The following is a 19,247-nucleotide window of genomic DNA, read 5'->3' as shown; positions in this document are numbered from 1 at the left end:
TTATACACATTACTTCAAACCACTAAAACGTCAATAAAAGTCGCTTTGTTAAACTGTAGAGTTGAATTTTCAACATCAAAAGTAGTCAGAGCAGAGATCAACATCCCATAATGCAATTTACAACCGTAAATGAACACTTGTGAATCACAAAATATGAAAACTGTTCATTAATTATATGTTTTACAGTGTGGAAAGTGTACAAAGTTTGCATCACAGAAATGATTTCCTTCTGGATGAATGTCAGCATGTCCGCTCCTCCGCTGCTCCAGGATCTGTTGAATCTCCTGTACTGTTCATTCAGTGCTCTGACATGATGATGATAAAGGACAGCAGTCGTGATGTGGGTGAAAGGCTATATGGTTTAATGGAAACAAACACTCCTGTTACAGCACTGGACACAGTCAGGGAAACACAGAGTCAACACAAAGCACACGCGGCTGATGAGCAAACGTCCATGTCAATAAATATATATCTGCTTTTCTTTTTATAGTTGAGAGGCAAAGCATGAAAAAGGAGGAAAATGTCTATTTTTATATATATTTTTATTTCATATATACATTTTTTTTCTCATCAGCAAAAGACGTCTTCACAATCCTGCAAATGTGAAAGAAAAGTCAAATTAGTATATATATAATATGACAGGATTTATGCATTTTTGAGATATCAGATAAATAGTATGTTAATTACAAAGTGGCTCGAAGTCATTAAAATGGTTAATGAATTATTCTGATATATGATGCATTTCAAACAAATGTATGATTAATATTCATATCAATAATATTAATAATAAATTATTAATTATTTCTACTCAACTTTTGTAAAATTAAAAAAAAATCAATCAAGCAATAAAGCAATCAATCAAGATACAGTGCAGTGTTATTTTAGTAAAACTTTTGATTAGTTTTATTAGTAGTTTTATATTTGTAGTTTTAGATTTTTCATTTATTTTAATTTTAGTTAAATAAATAGTCATTTTAATGTAATTTTTATATTTATTTTAATATATTATATTACTTGACTGATATTGTATTTGATTTATTAAATAGTTTTAATAACAGTTTATCGTACAAAAATGTAAGGGGGGTGTGAGGGGTATATTTCACTTGCAATCGCTTTGTAATTTCTTAAATACACATTTGTTATTATTATCATTATTACAAATATTAGTATTTGTTTATTATTATTATTGTTGTTGTTGCTGATAATAATAATAATAAAAATACCAATACTTCTATTTATTATTATTATTATTATTATTATTAATAATAATAATAATAATAATAATAATAATAATAATAATAATAATAATAATAATAATAATAATAATAATAATAATAATAATAATAATAGTAGTAGTAGCGCATGTGTTTAAACTGTGGGGGAAACCGGTGCACCCGGAGGAAACCCACGCCACCACGGGGACAACATGCAAACTCCATACAGAAATGCCTACTGGCCCAGCGACCATCTTGCTGTGAGACGGCAGTGCTAACCACTGAGCCACTGTGCCACCCGCTAGTAATAATAATAATAATAATATTAATAATAATAATAATAATAATAATAAGAAGAAGAAGAAGAAGAAGAAGAATTATAATTATAATAATAATAATTCAAAAAAATACCAATACTTATTATTGTTATTAATATAATTATTATTTTACATTACTATTAGTAGTAGTAATATTAATAACCAATAATTATTATAAATTTTTACAACTTTTTTACCATTAGTAATAATAATAAATAATTATAATAATTAATAATTTAACAGTGATAAAGTGGGACAAAATTACAAATAATTATTATAAAAATATAATAATAATAATAATAATAAATAATAATAATAAAAGTAATAATAATAATAATATACTTATTGTTATTATTATTATTACTATTATTATTATTTTATTAATAATAATAATAATAATAATAATATCTGATATTTTTACAGTGATAAAATGGGACAAAATTACAATGATTATAAACAATAAAAATCAAACAATAATAATAATAATAAAGATAAAAGTAATAATAATAACAATAATAATAATAATCTTTCTTTCAATTTCTTTTCGGCTTAGTCCCTTTATTAATCTGGGGTCGCCACAGCGGAATGAACCACCAACTTATATAGCATATGTTTTACACAGCGGATGCCCTTCCAGATGCAACCCATCACTGGGAAACACCCATACACTCTCATTCCCACACATACACACTACGGGCAATTTATCTTACCCAATTCACCTATAGCTCATGTGTTTAGACTGTGGGGAAACCGGAGCACCCGGAGGAAACCCATGCGAACACAGGGAGAATATGTAAACTCCACACTGAAATGCCAACTGACTGACCCAGCCAAGGCTCAAACCAGCGACCTTCTTGCTGTGCGACGCACTACTCACTTTGCCACCCCAATGATAATAATAAAAATACTTATTGTTATTATTATTATTACTATTATATTGCTATTAGTAATAATAATGATAATAATAACAACAATAACCAATAATTATTATTTTTAATACTATTAATAATAATCATAATAATAATAAGCGTTCACATTTTTACGATGATAGTGAGACAAAATAACAAATAATTATTATAAACAATAAAAAATCAAATAAGATGATTGCTAAATAAATATGTACATATATCAAAACGATTAGAATAACCTATTAACACAGAGCTGGACTGATAAGCACACACTGCTGCATGCACACCAGCTAAGCTATTCCAGCCTATCAGAACTGATGTCAGAGCAGGAACACAAGATTTTCTCACCTTTTGCGAGGATCCCACATGTTTCTGCTCCTTATTTGGGACTAAAGCGCATGCAGAGAGGAAGAACAAGGAACAGGTGTGAGGAGGCCTGAAATAGTGCAAACACTTGCAGCAACAAACTCAGCTTTACAGTGTGTTTTCAGGACGTCTGTCTGAGGGCTCAGCATGCAGAGTCAGGAGGAGGTAATTTAGGCCACACGTATAGAGTCGTTAGGAGTTTAATTTATGAGGAATCGCCGGTCAGACGCATCCCGCAGAGGAGTGATCTCCCAGTTTAGTGTCCGCCATGTAAGGTCAGGCCTCCAGCGGGAAGACAGATGTCTTGTCAAGGACCCAAATAGATGGACTGGCAAATATATTTGGGCACTCCAAAGCAAAACCTTTTAAATGGTGCACATTCTCAACTCAAAATACAGAGTTTAACTACACTGTAAAGAATAAAATGTTTCTGTATTTTTTGTTTTCCATTTATTTACGGTTGTGAATTGCATTATGGGATGTTGATCTCTGCTCTGTTGACTTCTGATGTTGAAAATTCAGCTCTACAGTTTACCAAAGTGACTTTTATTGACATTTTAGTAGTTAGAAATAATATATAGAGAAATAAATAACAGAAATTGTACTGGCAGTTTATTACAAGGCTTTTGCAGCGTAATTTACAACACCAACCCAGACGATATATTACTTTAAACTGTTAAAAATGTTAATCATGTCTCTTTTTTGTACTTTTCAAGGTTAAAAGTTGTCGGATGAAGGATAAAGAGCCTATAATGCAATTCAAAAGCATCAATAAAGAAGGAAAAATAAAAAACTTAATTCACAAAATACAAAAAACTGCTAATTTACGGATTGTTTTGAAGTATGGTAGTTTAAAGTAATGATTAAAAATATTTACTCTTTCAGATACTCAAATTACTGTAATTAAGTATGAAGTTAGAGCATGGGTCTCAAACTCAACTCCTGGAGGGCCGCAGCTCTGCACAGTTTTGCTATAACCCTGATCAAACACAGCTGATCCAACTAATCAAGGTGTTCAAGACTACTAGAGAATTTTCAGCAGGTGTAAGTTGGAGATGGTTGGAGCTAAAATCTGCTGAGCCAACACAATCTCACGGCAATTCGTAACTTTTTGATTTAGTGGCTAATTCGTACGAATTCGTATGATCTAATTCGTAGAATTTAGTACGATTTGCTCATCCCCCAATGACGGTTGGGTTTAGGTGTGGGGTTAGGTGCCACGCCTCCTTTTTAAAATCGTACAATTTCGTACGACTGAACTCGTACGAATTCGTACGAATTAGCCACTAAACTGACAAAACGTAAAACACTTACGTTTTCTCGTGAAATCAGGCGGGCTGAGCTGTGGCCCTCCAGGAATTGAGTTTGAGACCACTACAGTTACAACTTTTTTGGTAGTAGTTTGGTAATACATGCTTCGGTGAATCAAATTTATGAATGTATTTGAATTGCATTTAATTTAATTATAAAATGTAGGCTATACGTTTTCAGAGTTTTGAGTCATTTTTAGGGACTATTTTAGAGGTTACTGAAGGTCAAACTATATAAATGATGCGTCAAATTTTTTTTTTAGGCCACATGTAGATATAAACTCCTATTTTACAAGAAACATGTTTTGTGAATACTCAAAATGTCTATCGGTGCTCTAGAATTGCCAGTTTCAGATTGTTGAATGATATTTTTCCTAGCATTGACTGGCGCATTATGCTTTCACAATGGTATAAACCCCCCTGTAATTCGCACCCTGTTTCTAGCCAATTGTAATGATCTTGTTTTAAAAATACACTGTAAAAACATCTTGCTGCCTTAATTTTTTAAAAAATGAATCAAATGAACTTTTCTAGTCATCTCAACTTACATCAATCTGACTAAAAATATTAAGTTAAACATTACATAATTTCAAGAATTTAGTTAAAACCTGATTAACTTATTAAATAAGTTAAAGCAACGTAAATATTTGTGGTCTTGACTTTTTGTCATTCAATTTTGACAGTGTTCAATATTAAGATGATATTTATTAATGTATATTATTGATATTAATAAGATTATTATGATTGATTTAAAATTATTTATTTTTTTATAAAGCTTAAAGTGAGGTATTTTACCAGCTAACTTAGCTTAATTGCAATGAGAGACATAATTTAAGACCAGTCATGTATAATTTTTAAGACTTTATTTTAGCTGTTATAACATGTTTTATGTTGGCCCATTAAGAAACGCTCAATCTTATAGTTGTTCTTTAGTGACAAAATACATTCCGCTGCAGTAATCTTCAGCATTTCGAGAAGCAACAAGTAATAATTCTGCATTTAAACTACTGTCAAGTCTTAATTTGAATAAAAGTTGTGGACAATAAACAGTTGAAGTCAGAATCATTAGCCCACCTTTGAATTGTTTTTCTTTTTAAAATATTTCCTAAATGATGTTTAACAGAGAAAGGAAATTTTCACAGTATGTCTGATAATATTTTTTCTTCTGGAGAAAGTCTTAGTTGTTTTATTTCGGCTAGAATAAAAGCAGTTTTTAATTTTTTAAACACCATTTTAAGGTCAATATTATTAGCCCCTTTAAGCTATATATTTTTTCGATAGTCTACAAAACAAACCATCGCTATACAATAACCTGCCTAATTACCCTAACCTGCCTAGTTAACCTAATTAACCTAGTTAAGCCTTTAAATGTCACTTTAAGCTGTATAGAAGTGTCTTGAAAAATATCTAGTCAAATATTATTTACTGTCATCATGGCAAAGATAAAATAAATAAGTTATTAGAGATGAGTTATTAAAACTCTTATGTTTAGAAATATGTTGAAAAAAATCTTCTCTCCGTTAAACAGAAATTGGGTAAAAAAATTAACAGGGGGGCTAATACTTCAGGGGGGCTAATAATTCAACTTCAACTGTATATGTGTGTGATCCTGATTCATTCAATACTTTTGTTTTAAGTTTAAATGCTTTGGCTCATTTTAAGACAGAATATACAACGACAATTCTCAAATGAAGAGAAATTCTTTTTACACAAGACCTCTTTACACAAAAAATAAGAAAAGCTAACTATTTAGAAAACAATTAACAAGCTAGTTTTAAGAGAATTAGACTAAATACACTACTTAAGTATTATAACACTTAACATTTATTTCATTACTAAAGCCTAGGCAAGTGTTCTCATTTCAAAAAAATCACACACAACAGATCTTTTGACTTGTTTCTAGTTCGTATCTTCTTAAATCAGTCATTTCTGTTAATGTTTGTATTTAGATGGGTAATTTTTGCAGTGCACCATACTAAGTTGTTATAAAACTGAGTAATTTTACTTGAATGTTAGTGCTGTATCAGTACTTACTAATGTGCTATTTACATGCAACCTGCAGTCACTACTTTATATGTTTATTTTTACTTGTCTACAGTGATTGGCTAAGTAGAATAATCAGTCCTGCAATTTCCATTCAATCATATTGTGGATAAAAAATGCTTCATATTCTCAACGCTGTTTCTTTTGTGGGAAAATATGCACTTCTATAAATAGGCTGCGTGGAATAACTGTTATAACACTTAACCTTTATTTCTTTACTAAAGCCTAGGCAAGTTTTCTTATTTCAAGAAATCGTACTCAATTATCTTACTGCACTGGTGGATCTTTTGACTTGTTTTTAGCCTAAATCTTCTTAAATCAGACATTTATTGTAATTTTTGTATTTAGATGGTTATTTTTTGCAGTTTATTTTATGATAGTTAAAAAAATGTGTGCTTTTATTTGGATAGATTTTTAGTGCAACCTTTTATTCTGCTATTTACAGTACATGCAACCTGCAGTCATTACTTTATGTTTATTTTTCTTGTCTTCAGTAATTGGCCAAGTAGAATAATCAGTCCTGCAATTCCTGTCCAGTCAAATTGTGCATAAAAAATGCTTCATATTCTCAATAGGCTGCTTGGAACAAGTGTTAAAATTCTAAACATTTATTTCTTTACTAAAGCCTAGGCAAGTTTTCTTATTTCAAGAAATCGTACACAATTGTCTTACTGCACTGGTGGATCCTTTGACTTGTTTTTAGTCTGTATCTTCTTAAATCAGACATTTATTTTGATTTTGGTATTAGATGATTATTTTTTGCAGTTTATTTTATTAGTTTAAAAAATGTGTGCTTTAACTTGGGTAGATTTTTAGTGCTGTATCTACCTTTTATTGTGCTATTTACATGCAACCTGCTGTCATTGCAGTATATGTTTATTCTTTCTGTCTACAGTGATTGGCTAAGTAGAATAAACAGTCCTGCAATTCCTGTCCAGTCAAATTGTGCATAAAAAATGCTTCATATTCTCAACGCTGTTTCTTTTGTCATAAAAAATATGGACTTCTAGAGGTCTAAAAGTAACTCAAGTCAGAATATAAGTGTTGTGTTGATAATTTTTGGCATTACCAAAGTCTCAAATGTCGAAAAAAATATTTATAAAGATACATTCTATTATTAAACATCTTATACCGTTACAAAATAAACTCTTAGTATTATTTTCTTTGCAAAAGATCATTAAAGTGAGTGTTTTGTGGATATTAGTGAATAAACGCACCTTTATTAATTTACATAAAATAATGCATTTTAATATTTTTACATATTCTGATTTAATTACCGGCTTTATTTTGGTTGCAACTTGTGTTGTTTTTGAAATTTGCATTCATTTATTAGTTTAGTTTACTAATTGATAAAGCTATCAATTAATAAACTAAACTAATAAATGAATGCAAATTAATTAATTATAAATAACAGCAATATTTATTATTAATTATTATAATTTTTTATGCTCACCAAGACTGTAAATGTTAATGTTCAACTCCTTTAGCTCATTTTAGGACAGAATAGATCAGAACAATTCTTAAATGAGGAGGAATTCTGTTTAGTAACTCAAGTTAAGACCGTTTCTCACAAAATAAGAAAAGCAAACTATTAAAAAAGCAATTAACAAGCTAGTTTTAAGAGAATTAGACTAAATATGCTGCTTGGAGTAAGTGTTATAATACTTAACATTTATATTTTTACTAAAGGCAAGTTTTCTTACTTCATGAAATCGTACACAATTATCTTACTGCACTGGTGGATCTTTTGACTTGTTTTTAGTCTGTATCTTCTTAAATCAGACATTTATTTTTGTATTTAGATGATTCATTTTTGCAGTTTACTTTACTAAATTGTTATAAAATTGTGTAATTTTACTTTACTTGAGTACATTGTTAGAGCTGTATCAGTACTTATTAGTATACCATTTACCTTCAACCTGCAGTCACTACTGTATATGCTTATTTTTGGCTACTTAATATGATTATTTTACTTATAGCTAAGTAGAATAATCAGTCCTGCAATTCCCATCCAATCAAATTGTGCAGAAAAATGCTTCATATTCTCAATGCTGTTTTCTAGAGGTCTAAAAGTAACTCAAGTCAGAATATAAGTGTTGTGTTGATTTATTTTTGGCATTACCAAAGTCTCAAATGTCAAAAAAATACAAATAAAGATACATTATATTATTAAACTTCTTATACCTTTACAAAATAAACTCTTAGTATTAGTTTCTCTGCAAAAGTTGATCATTAAAGTGAGTGTTTTGTGGATATCAGTGAATAAACGCACCTTTATTAATTTACATGAATTAATATTTTTACATATTCTGTTTTTATTACTAGTTTTACTTTGGCTGCAACTTGTGTTGTTTTGGAAATCTGCTTTATCAACTAATAAACTAAACTAATAAATGAACACAAATTAATTAATAAAAAATTACAGCAATATTTATAATTAATTATTATCATTTTTTATGCTCACTAAGACTGTAAAAACAACAATGTCGATCTTAAATAGTATCATATACTTACGAAATGCATCACATTACTGATGCAGCATTCTTTGCTGAACAAAACTGCATTTATTTTTAAAACTGAATTGCTTTTGATCACTTTAAAGTGTCCTTGATGAATAAAAGCATGCGTTTCCATCAATATGTGGAATGGTGTTGGAGTACTGCAATACTGTGGTGCTTTACACCCCTGAACACATCTATAAATAGAGACTGACCTGCATGAATGTGGGTGTCCAACTTATTTCTTATCAGCATCAGCAATCACAGGCTCTGTTGACAAAGAAAAGCAGAACACGCTTCAAAACACAAGCTTTCGAAACTGATTTTAGCAGCCGAACAAACATGAATGTGAGAGTTCTATAAATATACTATAGTAATTCATGGTAACTACTACTGTATAATGTGTTTAAATCATACTAAAATAAATTAATTGAATGAATCTGATGTGGTGATTTTATTTGCTACAGTAACAACAGCAATGTAAACAAATCACCCAATACTGTAGCTTTCTATAATGTCAAAGACTATACAGAATACACAAGACATGTCACTCGTATGGTTATGAATGGGGAAAAGTGTAACAGTCAACATGGCGAATGAAGCCATACTAGCCTACAAGTACAGAAGCCAATCATCGATCGCTATAGACTGTTGTTTTTTCTATTATTCAATAGCAATAAATAGATCTGATGGTGAGGACACATGTGGAGTGATAACTCGAGGAGCGTAAGAACAGACAAAGATGGGGTCAGGCATTTGTATAAACGCAGCTTAGCTGGGATTACGCTCATATTAGACGTCCATAAACTGACGCTTCATTTGATGACTTGGCGTAGAAACGATCCCAATCATACACGCCTGTTTATAACACACCGGAGATCATCTGACAGGATCAACGTTTAACATATTTATCTTGCTAAATATAAACCATATGGCATTTATGTCAACAAGGTTTTATGATTCAACACACTCTTTACAGCATAGGTCTCAAACTGGATTCCTGGAGGGCTGGAGCTCTGTTTTGCTCCAATCCGAATCGAACACAGGAGATCCAGGTGTTCAAGACTACTAGAGACTGTGAAAGGGTGTGAGTTGGAGGTGGTTGGAGCTAAACTGCGCAGAGCTGCGGCCCTCCAGGAATTGAGTGTGAGACCATTGCTTTACAGCATTATGATTAAATTATTTTCAGAAATGCAAATGTCAATATCATATCAATTGATTGTTAAAGGAATCCCAGCAGGCACACAACGTCAAAAGATCTAAAATAGTAGGTTAGATTTATATGATGTTGGGTGACCAAAATTCATTGACTAGCCAGTGCCTAAGGACAATGTTATTTTGATGTCTATTAACAACATCAAATGACGTTGATAATTGGTTGATTTTAGGTTGTGTTGGAAAGTGAGCAAAATCCATTGTTAAGCTAACATCTAAAACCAACCGCATATTGACGCCAAATACTGACATTTATTCGTCAGGTATGGCAACCGAAATCCAAAGTCCGATAGATGTCATACTTGCCCCTTTTACACATACAGACCCTTGCCGGTAATCTTCGGGAAAAGGGTGTATGTATGAACAGGCCCTTTTTGAAAATACTGGGAAATTCATTCCGGCAATTTTCCGGAAAGAGAAGTTGTAACATTACTGGTAATTTGCCGGTGTTGTGCCGGGAGGTGCACCCCTGCCGTAAAATGCATCCCCTCCAAAGAGCACAGAATCACTAAGAGGTGACTAATAAACCCTAGCCCTGACCCTCAGGCTTACCCAAATCAAAAATACATGCAATTAATTAATATTGCTCAGTAGTTAAATTAATATTAACCCTGTAACAAGGACATCTTAAAATACAGCGTAACCAAATAATGTTATTACAGACAATAGGAGAGTAGAGCTGTCAATAAAGATCAAAGCTATCACATACAGTTGAGGTTAAAGTTGGTAGCCCTCCTATGAAATATTTATTAATATTTAATATAATACTTTTTAAGTGATATTTAATGGAGCACGTAAATTTTCTCATTATTTCAGATAATATTTTTTCTTCTAGAGAAAGCCTTAATTGTTTCCCAGTGATGGCTTGCAGCGTTTTTTTTGGAAAGTCTCTCATTGAAGTTGCATTTATTACTATTTGTACTTTTAAATATTGTTAAAATATAAAATTCTAGAAAAATCGACATGTGCTGGAAGGCCATCCACTGAGTAAAACTTATGCTGGAAAAGTTGGCGGTTCATTCCGCTGTGCTGACCCCAGATTAATAAAGGGACTAAGTTGAAAAGAAAATGAATGAATGAATGAAAGGCAAGCCTTAACTGATTTATTTTGGATGAAATAAACACCGTTTTTAAATTTAATCCAATATTTTTCAATATTATTAGCCCCATTAAGCATTTTTTTCAATATTTAAAGAACAAACTATTATGTTTATAAATGTGCTGAAAAAATCTGATTTCCATTAAACAGAAATTGGGGAAAAAAGATATAAAAAGTTTTAATTTAACTGGAGGGCTAATAATTCTGTACTTATGATGAGCTGAAATACTGATTCACATGATTTAGAAAGGCCAAAAGCATATGTTATTAATGTACTTACGTTTGACCTCCAGTTTGCAGGTGACCACAGCCTCTCCGTGCTCGTTCTTGGCCCTGCAGCTATAGACGCCGCCGTCAAAGTTGCCAGGTTTGCGGATCTCTAGAGAGCAGATGCCCTGGTTGTTGATCTGCCTGAACTTGGGGTCGTCACCAATAATCATCTGATTCTTCAACCACTCGATCTTGGGCTGCAAACAGGGCAGAAAAATTGTATTATGTACCACAATACATGGATGAAGATGCTATGAATGAGCCATTTCTCACAATGATCAACAGTGTTATTTAAAAATGCTTTTTTATCCAGTGTCAAGTGGAAAGTGAACTAAAAAATGTGTGTGTGTTTTAATTTCCTGCATGCACGATCTGTCAAACATTTGAAATGGTGTTGTTTTTTGGAAAGTCTCTCTTTGAAGTTGCCTTTATTAATATTTGTATTTTTAAATACTGTTAACATATAAAATTCTAGAAAAATCGACATATTTAAACCTTTGATACCACTGGAATAAATTGAATTTTAAAATATATTAAAATAGAAAACTAAATTTTGCATAATTTTACAGTTTTTACTGACATTTTGGAGGCATAAGTCTTTCATAAAATGAAAAACAAAAACAATCTAACAGTTTTTTTTTGCTCATTTAGCTAAAAGCTGTTAAATTTTTAAATAAATAAAGATAAACTCAAAGCAAAACTTTCCATATACAACACCTTTCAAATTTGGAATAATTACCTTGTTTATTTATTTGTATTTTTTTGCAAAGTCTGTATTTGAAGTTGCATTTATTAGTATTTGTATTTTAGAATAACGTTAGCGTGTAAAATAATAAAAAAAATCGACATATTTAAACCTTGAATTTTACATATACTTATATAAAATAAAACTTAATATTTCACAATTTTCCAGTTTTTACTGTATTTTTCTGACTTTGGTAAACAGAAGTTTTTCAAAAAATGTAAAAGGAAAAAAACGATCTTTTTAAATACACTGTAAAACCCCAAAAAGTTAAAGTAACTTAAACTGTTTGAGGAAACTGATTGCAACAAACCATTTAAGTTCAAAAACTAATCCTAATAACTTCATCAACACTGATTACAAACAACACATTTAAACAAACAAATTAAACTGAATAATGTTCAACTTAATTTGTTTGTTTAAATTCAGCCCAAATAAATTGTTTACAACCACTTAACGTAAAAAAGTTTAGTAAATCCAAGGAATCATCTTTGAATCATTTTTTTCAGAGCATTTGAGTAAACGAAGCAGTTTGAGCACGGTAAAACCCAATAAATGAGGAGAACTCAAACCAACTGAGTACTGTAAAATGCAAGTTAAGGCAACTCAAACTGTTTGAGGAAACCAATTTCAACAAACCATTTGATTTAAACAACTAATCTATATGAGTACTGTGAACTGGAAAGCATAAGTCTTACATAATTTCATAATTTTATCTAATTTAGATAAAAGCTGATAATATAAAATAAATAAATGAATACATAAAAAATAAACTCAAAGCAAAACTTTCCATCTACACCTGTCAAATTTGGAATTTGTAAACTTACTCCATTTACTGTAAGTTGAAGTAATGACATATTTAATTAACTCATTACCTTTAACACTGAGTTCAAAACTGTTTTCAAATGAGTAGAATTAACTTTTAGTCAGTTTTGAGTTAACTCCACTCATTTCATTTGATAAAGTTGATTGTTGGGTTTTACAGTGTAGTAAATGTACAGTATGTAGATATGAAAACCAGACATCCCAGAAGACTTCTAAAGGCATATATTGCATTTAGCTAAAAGCTGTTCCAATATAAAATAAATGAATATATATATAAAAATCTTAAAGCAAAACTGCATATGCACTGCCTGTCAAAGTTTTGAATAATTATACCTGTTTAATTTTTTAAAGTTGCATTTATTAGAATCTGTATTTTAGAATACTGTTAGAATGCAATATGTTTATACAGTTGAAGTCATAATTATTAACCCCCCTTTAATTTTTTGTTCTTTTTAAAATATTTCCCAAATGATGTTTAACAGCGCAAGGAAATTTTCACAGTATGTCTGATAATATTTTTTCTTCTGGAGAAAGTCTTTTTGTTTTATTTCGGCTAGAATAAAAGCAGTTTTTAATTTTTTATTAACCATTTTAAGGTCAAAATTATTCGCCCCTTTAAGCTATATATTTTTCAAATGTCTACAGAACAAACCATCGTTATACAATAACTTGCCTAATTACTCTAACCTGCCTAGTTAACCTAATTAACCTAGTTAAGCCTTTAAATGTCACTTTAAGCTGTATAGAAGTGTCTTGTAAAATATCTAGTCAAATATTATTTACTGTCATCATGACAAAGATAAAATAAATCAGTTATTAGATGATAAGTTATTAAAACTGTTATGTTTAGAAATGTGTTGAAAAAAATCTCCGTTAAACAGAAATTTGGGGAAAAATAAACAGGGGAGCTAATAATTCAGGGGGCCTAACTTCCACTGTATATGTATGTATGTATGTATGTATGTATGTATGTATGCATGTATGTATGTATGCATGTATGTATGTATGCATGTATGTATGTATGTATGTATGTATGTGTGTGTGTGTGTGTGTGTGTGTGTGTGTGTGTGTGTGTGTGTGTGTGTGTGTGTGTGTGTGTGTGCGTGTGTGTGTGTGTGTATAAACCTTTAACTGCACAGGAATAATTTACATTATTAAATATATTCAAATAAAGCTGCATTGTTTTTTTTTATAAATTGTTTTTACTGTATTGTTGAAAATTTGGTAAATATAAGAGTTTCTCAAACAAAGCAAAAGGAAAAAAAAGACTTCTGTCTTTTAGCCACATAGAAAGATTTCTAAACGCACATTTCATATAGAGTTAAAATAAATAACTCATTGTTTTTCTTAAAGCAAAATTTTACAAACCTGTCAAATAAATGTAAAAATTTCAAATCAATAACCCTGTTATAGTTTTTGGTAAGTTATTTATCATTTAATTATTTAAAAATTAAGAGCATTATTAGAATATATATCATTCATTCATTCATTTTCCTTCGGCTTAGTCTCTTTATTCATCAGGGGTCGCCACAGTGGAATGTACCGCCAGCTTATCCAGAATATGTTTTACACAGTGGATGCCCTTCCAGGTACAACTTCAAGTACTGCAACCCAGTACTGGGAATCCATACACACTCATTCACACACATACTGTATGTACACTATGGCCAATTTAGTTAATCTAATTCACCTATTGACCTTATTCTTCAGTGCGCTCGTGTGATTGTTTTAGAACTTCCGATTCAGCTGCCTATGGGAGAAATGACTAGGAATAGTAAACCATAGAAAACAGTCAAACTACTTGCTCTACAAACAAACGTTTGCATGTTTATACAGACAAAGCAGAATGAAATAAGAATCAAGCAGCAGAACGAGCTGTTTATAACGCCTGAAAAGCGAATGAGACTGCGCCTGGTTGTACACGAAGAATAAGGTGAATAGCGCATGTGTTTGGACTGTGGGGGAAACCGGAGCACCCAGTGGAAACCCACGCTAACATGGGGAGAACATGAAAACTCCACACTGAAATGCCTACTGACCCAGCTGGGACTCAAACCAGCGACCTTCTTGCTGTGAGGCGACAGTGCTAACCACTGAGCCACCGTGTCGCCTATATAATCGCATTGCATTGAAAATAAATAAATTGTAAAAAAAGATTTTACAGATTTTTATTTTATTGTTCAGAATTGGTAAGCAAAACAACCTGTCAAATAGTTTAATAGTATTGTACAGTGCTGAAATTTCATGAACATAACGTCGTATTGCTCCATTCACTCACCAAAGCCATTTTTACTGGCCCTTGGTGAGTGTTAAGTCTGGATGCTGCTCTTTGCTATGCACACTTTCACTGTCATGGCCTCCCCGCATATCAGTGTTTGGAAGCTCATCCCTTCATAGTGATGCAGGAATCCCACTTATCCCGCTCACGCTGTCCCCCGTCTAGTTATCTTTCCCACCAGGAGTTGCACTATCTGTGCTGGTATGCTAGTGCTGGATTCCTACACTTCACTGCTCGCTCGCTCAAATCCAGACTGGTCAACAGCTCTTGATGGATTGATTCATGCACATAACCCATCAGCACCATCTCTGCATTCATTTAACATTAGCATAAGGCTGGTGGATTCATTATGATTAAATAGTTATAACAGCTAGAACTGGAGGGGGTTATACAGAAATAAAAAGTAACAGTAGTGCAACAGGTGTTGTGATGATCAAATCTTTCTACATGCATAATAAGAAATGCATGAGACCGCTTTTAAGAATGAATAATTAAATAAAACAAGTGTTTAACAACGTTAGCATGAAAAGTAAGCATTATAAACCTCCAGACTATCTACTGAAAGTGTATCTTGCAGATTTGTTTTACTTTTTAAATGGTCTTTAAGTCCCCACCACAGTGTTTTTTAAATACCACCTTCAGATTCAGAGAGATAGATCAATACTTCCTACAAATGCACGCTAAAATTTAGCATTGCTTGCAATTATATATAAGCCTGTCTCATCCTTCAAGTTCCTGGGGACCCACATCTCAAAGGACCTTTCCTGGACCACCAACACCTCCAGCCTGGTCAAGAAGGCTCACCAGCGCCTATTCTTCTTGAGGCAACTAAAGAAAAACCAGCTTTCATCAGCCGTCTTGGTGAACTTCTACCGCTGCACAATAGAAAGCATCCTGACCAACTGCGTCACAGTCTGGTATGGAAGCTGCTCTGTTGCTGAGCGTAAGGCACTGCAGCGGGTGGTGAAAACTGCCAGCCATAGAGGACATCCAGAAGAAACACTGTCTGCGCCGAGCACGCAGTATTCTTAAGGACACCTCTCACCCTGCTCACAGACTGTTTTCTCTCCTGCCTTCCGGCAGGCGCTTCAGGCTCCCCCGGACAAAAACCAGCAGACTGAGGAACAGCTTTTTCCCCAGAGCTGTCTCCCTTTTGAACTCTGCCCCTCACTGACTCGTTTGCCCCCCCCAATACACCCCCCACACTCCTCTAACTTATACTCCTCACAATCACTGCACTATTTAACATTTGCACATTTAAAGTTTGCACATATTCATATTCATTGCACTAATTCATTTATTTGAACTGGACATACCCACTGCACATGGACATTTGTAATTATGTTTATCTGCACACTTCTGATTATTAATAGCACCCTGTACATATGTTCATTTATTGTAAATCTGTTCATACAGTAGCTAATACAACCTGTATATAATGTTCATAGTACTTCCATCTGTAAATATTACCATAGTTTTTCTATAACTGCACTTTATAACTTATACCTGTATCCTGCACTTGCTGCTATTGCACTGCTGGTTAGACCGAACTGCATTTCGTTGCCTTGTACTTGTACATGTGTAATGACAATAAAGTTGAATCTAATCTAATCTAATCTAATAACAATATCACACAATAATATATATTCTGTGTTGCTTTATGAGCTCACCATACATTACACTAACACACGAATACCATAAGACCACTGTAAGGGGCTGTTCACAAAGAATGCGTATTTCCTCCTCAAAGCACTACACTGTAAAAACTAAAATGTTAAGGTAACTCAAACCATTTGAGGAAACCGATTGAAACAAACCATTTAAGTTCAAAAACTAGTCCTAATGAGTACTGTGAACTTAATCCATTTGAGTAAATGAAGTAAAACCTAATAAATGAACAGAACTCAAACCAACGGAGTACTGTAAAACCCAATGAGTTTGAGTTAAAATACTAATCTGTATGAGTACTGTGGACTTACTCCAATTAAACTGAAGTAGGAGCAGCACGGTGGCGCAGTGGGTGGCACAATCGCCTCACAGCAAGAAGGTCGCTGGTTTGAGCTCCGACTGGGTCAGCTGCATTTCTGTGTGGAGTTTGCATGTTCTCCCTGCGTTGGCGTGGGTTTCCTCCGGGTGCTACGGTTTCCCCCACAAATCCAAAGACAGGCTGTACAGGTGAATTGAATAAGCTAAATACAACTAAATCCGTAGTGCATGTGTGTGGATGAGTGTGTATGGATGTCTCCCAGTGATGGGTTGCAGCTGGAAGGGTATCCGCTGCGTAAAACATGTGCTGGATAAGTTGGTGGTTCATTCCGCTGTGGCAACCTCAGATTACTAACGGGACTAAGCCGAAAATAAATCGAATGAATGAATGAAGTTGAAGTAATGAGGTATTTAATTAACTCGTTACCTTCAACACTGAGTTCAAAACTCTTTTTCAAATGAGTAGAATTAACTTTCAGTACATTTTGAGTTAACTCCACTCATTTGATATGATAAAGTTGACTATTGGGTTTTACAGTGTACTTTTCTATTGCTTTTCAATGTAAACACACGCTGGACGGAAGTGTTTGACTTACGCTTGCGCCTGGCGTATTTTGAAGCACTGTGTTATTTAGATGCCAAAATTGCCTTCAGCTTAGTCTCTATTTCATGTCGCAAAAACATTTCTCATATGTTTTACGCAGCGATGCTGCAACAGATGCCGAAATTACTTAAACCTTTGATACCACAGGAATAAACTGAATTGTAAAGTATATTCAAGTTGAAAACTAAGGGCCCTATCATACACCCGGTGCAAGGCGCGACGCAATGGTTGTTTGCTAGTTTCAGCTTGGCGCAAGACTCGTTTTGACGTTTTGCAGCACGCTGTTTAAATAGCAAATGCATTTGCGCTTATATGTGCACCCATAGGCGTTCTGATCTAAAAAAGGAGGCATGTTATGGCTATTTTGAGAAACTATAATAGACTGTTCTATAGACCAGAACAAAGCTGGTCTATTGTCCAGCGCAGAGCGCGTTAGTTGTGCACTTCGCTTACACATTGCTTAATACACACAGGATGTACAGCAATACGCAAATATCTTTACATATGAAAAATAATTAAAATATTAAGAATAAATATAGAACATATTAAGGATATATATATATATATATATATATATATATATATATATATATATATATATATATATATATATATATATATATATATATAGGGCATAATAAGGATATATATATAGGATATAAATATAAAGGATTAAAATATTACAAAACAAATTATTTTCTAGCCTACATAAATATAAAAACCACTGCCTTCATGCCTTCATCTCGGGAGGCTTTTTCAGTTTATTCATAACAATTTGCTTTTGTATTATGTTATTATTATTAGCAGTAGTATTTATTATATTCATATTTATATTTGTTTTATTAAAAACAAGCTTAGACTTGCCCACCTGTCAGGTTTTAGACCATATGGGGCACAGCATGTGTGTTTGGATATAACTGCTGGAAATTAGAACTGAATTTAGAAATAGTTTTGAAACAAATCTTTGTGCTTAATAAAAGAAATTAATTATGTATAGGCTAATGGATGTCTGTGCGTACAACACGTTTCCCTATCCACGAGAGTGAAAGTGAAAGTAAATAATGAGGAGGCTCATCTCTCATTCTCGTGCTGCAGATGCTCTGCTTCACTGTTTTCTCTCTAGTGTTCAGTTTTTCCACTTACAAAGTCCGTCATGTAAATAGCAAATGTGCTATGGAGCGGCGCAACTGGCTCTTAAAGGGAATAGGAGATGAGACTCTGATTGGTTTACTCTCAAAACACACCTATCACTCATTAAGAGAATAAGCTCAACCCTGTTAGACCATGTGCCACGACGCAAAGCGGATTTTTCCCTCCTTAAAATAGCAAAAGTGGATTCTTACACGTCCTTAATGCTTTTGCGCCCTGCGCTTTGCACTTTGTGCATGGATCGTCAAAATTGAGCCCTCAGTGTTTCACATTTTTACTGTATTTTTCTGACTTTGGTAAGCATAAACATCTTTTTTAAATAGTAGTGTACATGATGACAAAAACACATGCGATAGAAGGATTTCTAAATGCATTTTTGCATTTAGCTAAAAGCTGTTCAAATATAAAATAAACGAATAAACG

At 32.7% G+C, this 19,247-nt stretch overlaps 1 protein-coding gene across 2 annotated transcripts in view; it reads right to left on the bottom strand.

Moving 5' to 3' along the window:
• Positions 1–339: 339 nt before the first annotated feature.
• Positions 340–19,247, bottom strand: part of LOC130231160 (myosin-binding protein H-like) — a 61,102-nt gene continuing 42,194 nt past the window's right edge. For both annotated transcript variants that reach the window (XM_056460600.1, XM_056460601.1), the window contains 4 exons: positions 11,251–11,437; positions 8,872–8,926; positions 2,788–2,828; positions 340–594 (listed from right to left, as the gene is read on the bottom strand). In XM_056460600.1, coding sequence (XP_056316575.1) covers positions 8,895–8,926; positions 11,251–11,437 — 219 coding nt within the window. In that variant the 3' untranslated portion in view covers positions 340–594; positions 2,788–2,828; positions 8,872–8,894. The remainder of the gene's footprint in view (positions 595–2,787; positions 2,829–8,871; positions 8,927–11,250; positions 11,438–19,247) is intronic.

This window comes from Danio aesculapii, chromosome 6 (assembly GCF_903798145.1).
Source record: "Danio aesculapii chromosome 6, fDanAes4.1, whole genome shotgun sequence".
Classification (NCBI taxonomy): Eukaryota; Metazoa; Chordata; class Actinopteri; order Cypriniformes; family Danionidae; genus Danio; species Danio aesculapii.
Note: the sequence above shows the minus strand (reverse complement) of the source record. Positions and strands in the feature narration are given on the sequence as shown.